The 13,544-nt window shown below is 40.8% G+C and overlaps 1 protein-coding gene across 3 annotated transcripts in view; it reads left to right on the top strand.

Annotated features, from left to right (window-relative positions):
• The window catches only part of LOC105470429 (CD96 molecule), a 110,669-nt gene that overhangs the window by 65,839 nt on the left and 31,286 nt on the right, over positions 1-13,544 (top strand). For all 3 annotated transcript variants that reach the window (XR_011620356.1, XM_071092450.1, XM_071092451.1), the window contains exons 9-10: positions 8,511-8,579; positions 9,087-9,158. Coding sequence is in view for 2 of the 3 variants with exons in the window: in XM_071092450.1 (XP_070948551.1) it covers positions 8,511-8,579; positions 9,087-9,158 (141 nt within the window). In the remaining variant the exon portion in view is untranslated. The remainder of the gene's footprint in view (positions 1-8,510; positions 8,580-9,086; positions 9,159-13,544) is intronic.

The following is a 13,544-nucleotide window of genomic DNA, read 5'->3' as shown; positions in this document are numbered from 1 at the left end:
CATGAGGGAGGGCCTGATGCACAGGACCCTTCAAAGGAACTCTTAGCTAGGCTGCTCCCACTCCGTCACATAGCTTTGAGGTTGATGATGGACCAGCACTGACAGGTCCCACTCCACACTGCCTCGCATGTCCTGCCTAGATGGACTAGAACCCTGCTTTCAACGTGAGGTGGCTTGTGCCCTGTGTTATGGTTCTTAACCTTTGGAACCTCATCTGAAATGAAGGTACAAGGATTCCATTTAAAAATTTTGTTCTGCATGATCCATTGAAGAGTTAAAGGAAATAAAGTGAAAATGAAGCAAACATGATGAGGTGATGGCTAACGCACTGAGAGGATCCACAGAAAGCTGTAGTTCTTAGCAATAGTGTGATGGATGGAAAATAAACACTGAGTTCTACAAGCATTGACCAAAGGTGAGGATGCTTGAAGAACATGAAGGGAGACAGGAGAATGGAGAAAAGGGAAAGCTTTCATGTGGGTGGTTCCTTCCTCTAAGGGTGATTAAAAGCAACAGAAGAGACTAAGCAAACAAAATACCTACATAGCACTTGGTTCACAGCAAGTGTCAACATGTTGTATTCTATTATTAGACCCTCTAAATCCATTCGGAAATACAGTAAGAACCCAAGGTAGGAAATAGAATGGCTGATTAACCAGTCTGTCTTTGTCTAAGGGGTCTGTGTGTGTGTGTGTGTGTGTGTGTGTGTTTTAATAAAAATAATATAGGTTTAGAATAAAAGCAAATTATATAGGTTTAGAATTATGTGTATCTACTTGAGACAGATACTGATGTAAACAAAACCAGGCTCACAAGGACCAAGGTCTAGTGAGGGGAGGAGGGAAGTGGACAGTAAAGAGGAGCAGAAATCTACAGTTAGCCTAAAAAGCCACATTATACCCTACTTGTTATATCCCCCATGACTGCACTCTCCTTTCTCTTGCTTTGCTCAGTCAAGCTGGCCTCCAACTTTTTCTTTAGCATGACAGGGTTTCTCTCATCTCAGGGCCTTTTAACCTCACTTCCTATGCCTGAAAACTTCTTCCCCCAAATATCTACATGGATCACACCCTCATCTCAAAATTTTTGTTCAAATGTCACCTTCTTGATGAGGTACTCCATGACCATCCTATTTTAAATTGCAACTGCCTCCCACCCCACTTCCTGTTCTCCTTTATTGGCTGTATTTTCTCCATAGCACATTTTAACACCGTCTGTAAGTTACCTGTTTGGCTCCTCTCCACACACAAAAAAGTAAATCTGATGAGGGCAGTGTTTTTTATCTTATTTGTCTACTGATATAGCTGTACCACCTAGAGCAATGATAACACATGGTTATCAATGTGTTGATAATTCAGTAAATGTTTTTTAAATGGAGAATTTTTTTAAGTACAAAAAAAAGAAGAGATTAACAAAGGAAGGCTTTAGGGAATGCAGAGGATATCTCCCTGAAAAAAAGCCATCTGACTAGGGCTGACGTCTGGGTAGTCTTATGACAGGAAGTTGAAAGGTGATGGTGGGACAGGAAGAGAAGCTACCAAAGGCCTGCTATTCTGGGCGGTTGTATACTAGACATCACGAGTGAGCTCTTCCATGACTAGGCCCCGGTTCTGATGATGCATGCTGCAGTAAGGCTAACTACAGTTATAAGGCCACCAGAATGGAATAAATATAGTCTTTAATGTCAGACAGGCTTGGGTTCAGTTCCTGTCTCTGCCACCTACAGGCTCTGTAGCCTAGAGCAAGTCATTCTGATGGCAGCAGCTGCCCGACTGGACTAGCTGTTGTGAGGATGCCAGCTGCAGCGAGGGAGGCGTGACTGGGACTGTGGAACCCGCGGAGGCTGGGAACAGGAGGGAGCCTGCCCCCTACTGACTTGGTGGGGTAGAAGCCCTGGGCTCTCAGGGCAGCTGTAGCCACCCAGCTGCAGTTCCGTACCCTGGCATCCCAGGGCTCTCGGGGGCTGGGAACACCCCCACTTCTGCAGGCTCAGAAGAGCCTTCTTCCACTCCCTGGACTCTTGCCACTCCTAGCACCTGCTCCAATTTCGGAGCAAGGTTGAGGTTCAGCCCAGGCACTGTCGCAACCTGGCCAGGTGTGTGCACGCTTGGGGCAGCACTGATACACCAATCCCCCACCTTGGCCCCCTCCGGACTTTGGGCGCCAAGGAGCACAGGAGGAAGGCAGCAGGTGGGGGTGGGCTAAGGGCAGCTGGATGCAGGCCTGCAGGTGCCCTTTGGTGCAAACAGCCTGGGCTATGGAAGACATGATGACAGTGGGAGGCTGACTAGGATCCTGGATGGAAAGGCATAGGTCCCCAGTGAAACCCCACCTTCAGGCTAGGGATGGCCTGAAGCCTGGGAGCTGGGCTGCCAGTTCCAGGTGAAGTCCATGGATAGGAGTGATAACTTCACTGATGACCATTGGATCAATTGGATAGTGCTTTTTCCAGGCCCGCCTATGGCTGTCCATGGACCAATCACCATGCGCTTTCTCCCTTCTAATCCCATGAAAAACTGGGGACTCAGTCAGACTCAGACAGAAGTCAAGACTACCGACTGTGAGAGGGAGCTACCCACTATGGGTCTCCTCGTCCAGACGACTTGCCTGCAGAAAGGAGCTACCCACTACCGGTCTCCTCTCCACTGAGAGCTGGACACTCACTTGGAGAGCCTGCCTGTGGAAAGGAACTACCCACTTCAGGTCTCCTGAGAGCTGTTCTGTGGCTCAATGAAGCTCCTCTCCACCTTGCTCACCCTCCAGTTGTCTGCATACCTCATTCTTCTTGGAGGTGAGACAAGAACTCGGGACCTACTGAATGGCGGGACTGAAATAGTTGTAACATAAACCGGGCTGAAACACACCTCCCACCTGCTCACCACATTGCAAGCAATGAGAAAGACAGAAGAGCTGTGGCCCTTTGGGGAGCCCAGACCTAAGGCCCCCCAAGCCAGATCTGTAACACCCTCTTTGGAGCTCTACAGTTCCTGGCATCTCCAAGCTTTCAGGTGCCACAGTGTTCCCCTTGTCCAGACACCAGTGACCGCAGCAGAAACCGCTTGCAATACATCTGGTCCAGCAGCAACCTCACACAGAGTCAGCACCCATGCTGGAGCCTGGAGCTTCCCACTCTGCCTCAGCAGCCAGTGTGCCTGGCTGTATGCAGTGGCCAGACCCCACGCTGACTCGTTCACACACCCCTTACTGCTCTGCACCTGGCTCACCCTTGGCAGGTGTGGGATCCAGGCTGGTAGCACAGACCAAGCACAGCCTGCCGAATCAAGTGGGTGGAACAAGCCCAGAAGTGTGAGCAATACCCAGGCAGAAGGCACCACTGGCCACAGAATTTCTGGCTGGCAAAGCGACACCCCAAGGATCCTGTGACAATTTCACCTCTGTAGTAGTTTCCTTGTCTTAAATAGAGAGTAACATTATCTAGTTCATATGATTATTATGAGAATCAAATGTGAAAGTGCATAAAAAACAAAAATGAAGCTATGACTCATACTGTCCAGTCTGAGAAGAAATGTCATGAGTCTAGTAAGCAAAAACCATCTCAAAATAAATCAAGACCTTTATTTGTAATTTTTAATTCCTTGAAGGAGGAAACAATGACCAAATTTATTTCTCTCTTTTTTTTCAGTTACCAGTTTATCCTTTATGCTCCCCTTATGCTACTTTGCAACTGCTCACTTGCTTCTTTTATTTGGCATATAGTAGGTCCATATTAAATTATCTTTAAAATCTATGTTGTTTGGAAAATATTTCAGCATTTCCCAAAAGTTAACCAACCATAGATCTTCTAGCCTTCCTGTACCTTTCCTTTCTCTAGCAATTAGGTCACCAGGAAGACTGGCAAGAGTATAGATTAAGAGATTCAGTTCTGCTTAACGATGTCACATGGAGATGACCAAAATTAGCTCTTTTAGAACATGTTTCTGTCTGCCCACTCAATTCAGCACTGACTGGAGCTGTCTTCTAACTTAATTGAATTTCCAGTGATAGCGTAAAGGGGGGGCGTTATTTTATTTTAGTGAGAAAATTTTTAAAGAGTTAAAATAGAAATGGGCCAGGAAGGCTTCAAACCTCCTCATGCAACCTCATGGCCATTTCTGAACTAGTATAAACAAAACATTTTGTGTGAAGTAGTGTTTACCTCTAAATTTCATCTTATTTCCTGGAGACATGGGTCATTATAGTATAACTCTGGATACTTGCAAGATTTAATAATACTAAACATTCACATTGAAGAAGGAATAAACAATCAGCAAACAAAGCCATCAACTCCCTATCACAGAGTTTGGCATCTTACTTGCCTATATAGTATCTCATGATTTAGAACACACTATTGAATATCGAAGAGATTTTGCTATGTTGTGAAATATAAACTTAGCCTTAAAACAAGAGGTACAAAGCAAGCTTTCTCACATCTGGAAATACATGATCAATATGAATCTTTCAAAAACATGGCTACGAGGAATGCAAATAAAATATTTTTAATTCTCTACATGGTATCAAGAGACAGTCAGACATGTTCTTATATAGTTACAGAATCTCTAGGTCAGGTTTTAAGAAGGGACTTTTTAAAACAAAACAAAACTCCTAAAAAATAAGCAGTGTTGCTGCACCCTGTACCACAGTTTGATCACTGTTCTCCTGCTGCTGCTTATGTCTCGGATATGCACTTTGGCAGGTAACACCCCACCTAGCTCTCACATCCAGTTCAACTCAGCACATGGAAAAAACACCCTGAGGGTTTGTAAAAGCCCAGTCCTGGAATAGACAGGTGCCAGAAATGGCTATTACTAATCCATGATATGTGAGACCACACACTGGGCCTTTGCACTGGCTATGCCCTCTGCCTGAAAGCTCCCACCCTCCCTCCACTGCCCACAATCTCCCACTACATTCCTTGGGAAAGCTTTCCTGGGACTCTGGCTGGGCCATCCCCCCTTTAATATGTTCTAGTGTTTGAATTGGCTTACGTGATCCTCTGCTTGATGTCCATCTCCTCCGTGAACTTAAACTCCAGGAGAGCAGTATTCCCAGTACCAAGCACAATGCCTGAAATACAGAGACTTCCAGATATTGGTTGAACAAATGAAAGAATGTATGCAGGGAGTGGCAAGAGAGGACTATGTGAAGATTGTTAGAGATCAGGTCATGGAATATGAAGGGGCCTTAACTTGGAACCATAGTGTAAAGTGGAAGAGAGAGTGGTAGATTTAATTTATCTAGGAACTACATAGTTCTCTAAATAACTTTAACTCTCAATTCTACATAATGAGTGAGGTCTCATAGTAAAGGAATCATTCTCTCAATAACCTGTGCAAGTTGGTTCGGACCCTCAAGTGGAAGTCTAAAGAACATTCAGCTGGAGATCAATATGAGCGAAATAACTTTGTGCTCCCTGGGGAAAGAGACTAGGAGACTAGGTATCATTGATCCTTTTGTTCCCCACCCTTGGCATGTATTCAGCCCTCAATGTACTCCACAGTCTTGTGTGTGAGAAGGGTAAAGCAACATAGATGTCTAAGTTGGGGCAGAGACATAGTCACACAAGGATTAAGGCAGCATGCATTCCTCAGCACGTTTCTCCCTCAACAAGGTACCTAAATAACATAATAGGTAGAATCAAATGAATGAGTTCTCCTTCTCCTGCAGAAAACCTTGAGAAATGACTTATGTCACATTATTTTCTGACCTCCAGAAGAGAACATTTAACCAGTCATTTTCATATAAATGAAATTCCCAATCAAGTTGTACTTCATCAGGATTCCTGAGATTCCTGCCAGAATTAAATCACATGTCCTGGTCAGTGCCAGCACCCAGTGCGGGCAACCAGGCTGGCATAGGAAAGTGTCTGTTGCTTGCAGGTAAGATATATTTTTAAAGGCAGCTGGCAGTTGCTTCTTAGACTGAGATTTCTAGGTAGTGGTCATGTAGTTTACAAATAAATATTAAGTTCTTTGATGTTTATTTCCTAGATCTTTTTCATCATCTTCATTATGACTATTGTTATCATAGCACCACTGTTAAAAACAATTCCTTTGAATTTACTTACCAAGCCTCTCAGCAAATACTTTTGGAGGTTAATTTCAGCATGAGAGAGAGAAGGGAGGGGAGGAAGGAGGAAAGAACCATCTTTATTCATTGGGAAGAGCCTGTCATATCTCTCAGTATCTCACAGTGTTCAAATTACTTACACCTAATTTATTTATTTTCTTCTCTATATTTTTACCTTCTCTTGTCCCAAAAGGAATATGAAGTAACTTTAAAAATACGTAACAATACAATTTTGAAAAGAGGTAACTGAAGGAATTGCTGCAGAGAAAAAAAAGCAAAGTCTTCTCAATGGGAGAAATAAAATTATAAATCATTTGGTGATCCATAGATTTGTAAAATGGTATAACAAGGCAGTTGTCCAGAAGCACAGCTGCTCTTAATGCAGAGACAGCCTGGAGACCCTCCTCTAGAGGGCGTGGTGGAGCACAGTCCCAGGAACTTTCTCACTCTAAGTGAACAATGGCGACCCCACCCCTCCCCACATCGTATTAGACTGTCATCTAGTGTCAGCCAATGGGAAAATCCTCAGTATTATATAAGAGGAATTCCACAGTGACTAGGAATGTGATTTCAATACTCAGTTCAAAGCAATCTACAAAAGCATCATATATGCTTTACGTAGTCAATCTTGTGCATTTTTTTCTATTAATACAGCCTTTGATGAATGGTGGGAGGCAGTGAGCTAGAAGTTAAAATTACCGCACAAGAATCTGGTACCGATGGCTCAGTGGGATAGCAGAGGAAAAGAATTGTAGGTGATTCTGCCAGTGAGAAGTTACTACCCTACCACAAAGCTAATGCCCCAGCCTACTATCACACTCTTTATTTCTATTAGCTCTTTTCTAGTACAACACTTTGGAATGTAGTTCTTGACTTGAGCCAGGCTGAAGAAGAAGGAATGAGTTACCTTGGATCAACTTTCTTCCAAAAAGACCAAGGAAAATGGGACAATTGTGGAACTCCTCAGGAGATTCAAGTGGCCTATAGTTAGAATATGCTGGTATTAACATCTGATAAACTGCAAGTGATCTGTTTTACAGTTTCTAAGACATACTTTTTAGCATTTACTGAATGTCAGGCACTCTTCTAAGTATTTTGTATGTATGACTCTTTTAATCATGGAGGCACGGTGGGTAAGTATCTTTTTATAGTTCATTGATACGCTGCTTTGCAAAAAAAAAAAAAAAAAAAAAAAAAAAAGGTTATCATTGCTGACCTCTGAATGTGAACTACTTATAAATGCAAAAACCACAATGCCAACTTATTCATTTGATTTGATTGCCCATGTTCTCTATTTAAGACATTCCCTTTCACATAATTGAGGTACCAGGAAAGCTGGCTGCCCTTCACTACTAACTAAAGTTTGAGGATGAGTGAACATACTGGCTATGATACTGTAAGGATATTTTATAGGATACTTTACACATTATACAGCATTCTTTTTATGACGATCTGGGGAAAAGTTTCTTTTTAATCACAGCAAAAAGAATAACTTTTTCTCTCGCTATTCATAATAATACTGTTTCTAACTTATTATATTCATCAATCATGTAACCTCTACTGTTTATTTCTTAGCATTTGCTACCAGAAATGTCAGACCAAATGTGGGGCCCACATCTACTAACAGCATAGGACATCAGGAAATGCACTTTGTCCACTATCCCTGTTTAGGTTTCAACAGGACTCAACATAATTTTTCTACTATATTTTCCTTGTTCCTATTTTGCCTTTCTGCTTTTATCTTCTTGTATTGCACATTGATATAAACCACCTTAAATACATTTTGGAACAAAGGAGAAATACACACAAAATGTACTCAAAATTTTTCTTTCCAAGAGATATAAACATGATTTCAAAGGACTGTGGTTGGATATTTTTCTTCTTCTTTAATCTACCTTGCTATATATAATAGCTCTAAAATATAGAGGTATTTTCAAATGAATATGAATCAGTCTTTCATTTTGGAGGAGTGAGGAGGAAGGAAGAGAATGTACAATTATGGAGTATAAAGATGGAGAAATGACTTTGCAAACTAACAACTGAAGTAAATATGAAACCATATTTAGTATGTGAAGATATATTTTCACAATTGTATTTGTGAAAATTCACTATAAGGTAAGTTTCATGAGAGCAGGGACCCTGTCTTCATTGTTTATTGCTATATCCCCAGCATGCGGAATAGAGTGGCATACGGTAGACACCAATATAATATATTTTGAAAGTATGAATATAATACATTTAGAATTAGGAGAACTGGGTTAATAGCAAAGAAATGATATTGGATATTATTCCTTTTGGATTCAGTTTCATCATTTATAAAATGAGGCTATTCGCTAAGATTCTTTCCAACTCTAATATTCCAGGCTCTTTTTAAATGTAGTGGCATAGTTAAACATATGAATGTAAATACATATAATAATTTGGGAATCTTATTTTCAAAATAGGATATCCAGCTACGTCTTCAGTGACCCTTGCAGATGTGAGTGCCTTGAGGCCAAACACTACTCCTCAATGTGAGTTCAGCAAGGTTTTCCTCCATGACTGGAAAGAGACAACACACTCACAAGTTTTACTACTGCTTCTATAATGTTGACGTTTCAGTACACAGCTGTATTTTTCATTTGATGTTTGTTAATATCTTGGTTTTGAGTTACTCTATGGTGACTACATATTGATATGACAATTTCTATAATCTTAAAAAATAAGGGGTGATGATTTGTTATTATATTGTACCTTTTATTTGTCAAGGGATTTTAAGGTAATATTAAAGTAGTCTTCACAATACTCTCAGTGATCTGAGTTTGTGACAAGAACAGAAAAAGAATACAAATCAGTGACAAGCTGGCATTAACCTACAGAGCGTTTGCTTAATATGCCAGCTAGTATTCCTGCATAGGGAAGCACATTTTCAATTTCAGATTTCCCCAAAGTCACATAGATTAAAAATTCTGTGCATCAAAGCAAAGTTAAATTACAGCTTTCTAAAAAAGCTGGATTCTGAAAATAATTTTGTCTTTCAGCCAGCAGTTCCAGTGTGACTACCCAAGACTTCAACTACCCCTGGACCTCCAGTGGGACAGATGCCAAAAAATGTTAAGTATAATCGTGGGTTCCTTGAGTCCTCTGGACTTCAGTCATTCATCCGACACACATATTGAACAACATCTATGTGCTTTGTTTGTAATAATATTCGCAAATGTTCACAAAGCATCTGTCATGTTTAAAGTATTGTAGATGCTGAGAATACACCCATGGACAAAAGAGATCTAAGCTCCAAATTCTGATGAAGGGGAAACAGACAAGTGGTGATAAGTTATATGGGAAAAAAAAGCACAGGAGGGAAACAGTGGGAATCGAGAGTGAGGGGTTGCCATTTTAAATGGGTGGTCTCGAAAGGTCTTGCTGAGGAAGGTGACATCTGAGCAATGCTATAACCAGTCAACCCTAAGAGCAAGCTGTGAGTGTATCTGGGGAAAGAGCAAACTAGCTAGAAAATGCGCATCAGTAATAAAAATGAAAAGACGGAGACCAATGTGAGGCCAGAAGTTGTTTCATTGTTACTTTTAATCTGGCCAACTAGCAGTAGAGTCTGTGGGTGCTGCTTTAGCAGGTACAGACAGGGTCCAAAGAAGAAATATATTGCCTCTTAGTGGGATTAGACAAGGATCAGTGTGGTGGGGAAGGGGTAAGGAAGGAGACTGGAGCAAAAGAAGACAGGACAATGGATGCCCCAGGGCCAGAACTCTGAATTTAATTGCTAGACCCTTTGCCACAAAGGGTAATGTGTATGTCCCTTTGGAAAGCATTTAAGTTTCACAGTTAAAACCTTTAAAAGTATTTTGTATACACTTGCTCCCTCATTCCTGGGAACTTGTCCTTAGGCAAGAAAGGGAGAAAAAGAACATGAATAAGACTGTTCTTTGTAGCATTATTTATTTATTTTATCTTTTTAATGGCCCTCAGGCTCACAGATTTGAATTAATCATAATATTTAATTCATGAGACACATTCGTCATTGGTCGATGCATGACCCTCTGTAATTTAACATTTTTCTTTTAATAAATATGTTAATAATGTAATAGACACCTGTGAACCCAGTACCCAAATACAAGAATTGAAAAGACAGTATTCAGAAGGGGGACCATAGAAAGAGATCTAAAAATAAATTAAACTTAAGTGTCTATCAAAGATGGTATGGCAGATTACTGTGAAAAGAGGAGACTGTTCAGCAAAAGGACCTAGTAATAGCGATTATTGATAAGAAAAAAAGAATAATATGTACCCCTGCCATGCACATTACACAAAAATAACTCTATATAGTTTAAGATCTTTATGTCAAAAGCAAAACATTAAAACATGTGATAAAATAAATGTGAATTTCTTCCTGCTTTGGAGTAGGGAAGGGCTTAACAAAGAGACATAACCATAAAAAATACATAAAAATTAGAGTAAAATTAAGAAACTTGGGTTAATCAAAAGACATCTTTAAAAAAGTAAAACAAAAAGCAAGCTGTAATCTGGGGAAGATATTTGCCATGCATATAATTGAAAATGAATCAGGAATATATAATTGACTAAGGATCAAAATTTTATATCAAGAAATTACAAAGAATGCCTACAAATTAATAACAAATATGACAAAATGAACAAAAGTCACACCACAAAACATGAAACACACGTAGATAGAAACATCTAAAGAAATGCTCAGTCTTGGTCAGGACTGGTGGCTCACGCCTGTAATCCCAGCACTTTGGGAGGTCAAGGTGGGTGGATCACAAAGTCAGGAGATCAAGACCATCCCGGCTAACATGGTGAAACCCCGTCTCTACTAAAAATACAAAAAATTAGCTGGGCATAGTGGCAGGTGCCTGTAGTCCCAGCTACTCGGGATACTGAGGCAGGAGAATGCCACGAACCCAGGAGGTGGAGCTTGCAGTGAGCAGAGATCATGCCACTGCACTACAGCCTGTGTGACAGAGCAAGACTCCGTCTCAAAAAAAAAAGAAAGAAAGAAAAAAAAGAAAATCTCTGTCTCTCTGACAATCAGGAAATATAAATGAAGACTAGAATTAGAAAATCATTTTACATGTAATCAATTTACAAAAATTAAGAAATCTGATATTGCCAACTATTAAATAGGATTTATCCAACATCCTATTGTCATAATTTCTTATATGTTACTGATAGTACCATCACTTTCCACCGTCCTTTGGCATTGCATTTTAAAGCTGAACATGTGCATACCTACAATCCAACAATTCTATTCCTAGATATAAAAATCCCTCCAGAATTAGTACATGTATGCATGAGATATGCACACAAATGTTTGGAGGAAACACTGTTCATATAGCAAAAACTTTAAGTAATCTAAATGGCCATAGTCAGGAGGACAGATAAATAAATTGTAGTATACTAATAAAATATAATATTAGAGAGCAATGAAAAATAAGTGAATGACAACCATATACAACAGCATGAATGAATCTTAATAACATTATGTTGAATTAAAGAGTAAATACCAAATAAAAGCATATGGCATATTTTCTAATGAAATTTTAAAGCAAGTATAATCAAACACCATATGCCTTAGACATAATATGTGATACAAAATTTTAAGCTTTATAAGTGAATAGTAATTATAAACATTCAGGACAGCATTTGCTTTTGATGGAGATATAAGGGATGAGACAGGGAGAAAGCATTTATGGTTTTATTGATAGTAACCCAAAATCTGTGTACAGGAGTAGGAGTAAAAGGGTGTTAGGAGTAAGAGGATATTAAGAGGGTGAAAAATATGTTCAGTAATAAGAAATGGCAAATAGGATAACTCAATGAAATACTATGAAGCCAGCCAAAACAATAGCCATAACCCTGATCCATTCCTCTTCACTGGGCAGGACCTCGCAGCTAGGGCCTCCAGCCACCCCCACCCAGCTGTATTCTATGGACAGAACTCTGATGTCTCCCTGGGACAGAATGCCCCATAGGAGGGGTGGGTCATCACCTTGGTTGTTTGGATGACTCAGCCCTTCCAGCCTGCAGGCATTGGAGAGTCCAAACTGAACAGAGCAGAGGCAGTTCCACAGCACAGTTCCCCAGCACAGCTGTTTTGTTGAGGCATGACCAGACTGCTTCTTTAAACAGACCCGGATCCATTCTCCTCACTGGGTGGGTCCTCCCAGCCAGGGCCTCCAGCCAGCCCCACCCATGTTCTATGGCCAACAGAGTTCTAATTTCTTCCTGGAACAGAGTGCCCAGTAGGTGGGGCAGACATTTACTGTTTGGGCACCTTAGCAGGTTCAGGCTGTGGGCCTTGAAGAGCCCAAATCAGCTGGGGGCTGAAGGGATTCCCAACACAGCACAGCTGCTCTACCAAAATGCAGCCAGACTGCATCTTTAAGCAGGTCCCTGATTCCATTCCTCTTGACTGGGTGAGATCTTACAACTGGAAACTCCATCCACCTCCTACAGGCACGTTCAGGCCAGCAACAGGTCAGTAACCCCTGGGACAGAGCTCTCAGAGGAATGGGCAGGTGGCCATATTTGCTGTTTCACAACCTTCACTGATGATACCTTAGGTACTGGAAAAACCAACGTGACTAGGGTCTAGACGGGGCAGACCTACAGCAAACCACAGCAGCCCTACAGAAGAGTGCCCAGACTGTTCAAAGAAAAACAAATAAAACACAACAGCAACAACAAAACACACAAAAAAATCCAAAGGTCAGCAAACTCAAAGATCAGAGGCAGATAAGCCCACAAAGATGAGAAAGAATTAGCACAAAAAAAAAAAAAAGAAAGAAAAGAAAAGAAAAAACAAAGAAACTGGAATGCTCCCTTTCCTCCAAATAATTGCAACACCTGCCCAGCAATGGTTCAGATCTGGGCTGAGGCTGAGATCACTGAAATGACGGAAGTAGTCTTCAGAATGTGGATAAAAATGAAGTTCACTGAGCTAAAGGAGCATGTTGTAACCCAATGGAAAGAAGCTAAGAATCATGATAAAACAATGCAGGAGCTGATATCCAAAATAGCCAGTATAGAGAGTAACATAACCGACCTGATAGAGCTGAAAAACATACTACAAGAACTTCACAATGCAATTACAAGCTTTAATAGCAGAATAGACCAAATGGAGGCAAGAATCTCAGAGCTTGAAGATTGTCTTTCTGAAATAAGACATGCCAACACAAACAGAAAACAGTGAAAAGAAATGAACAAAACATCTGAGAAATATGGGATTATGTAAACAGACTGAATCTATGACTGATTGGGGTACCTGAACGAGACAAGAATGGAGCCAACTTGGAAAACATACTTCAGGATATCATCCGGGAGAACTTCACCAACCTAGCAATACAAGCCAACATTCAATTTCAGGAAATATGGAGGCCCCCAGTAAGATACTCCATAAGAAGATCATCCCCAAGACACATAATCATCAGACTCTCCAAGGTCAAATGAAAGAAAAAAATGGT

Source organism: Macaca nemestrina, chromosome 2 (assembly GCF_043159975.1).
Source record: "Macaca nemestrina isolate mMacNem1 chromosome 2, mMacNem.hap1, whole genome shotgun sequence".
Lineage (NCBI taxonomy): Eukaryota > Metazoa > Chordata > Mammalia > Primates > Cercopithecidae > Macaca > Macaca nemestrina.
This window is presented reverse-complemented; position numbering and strand designations above follow the sequence as displayed.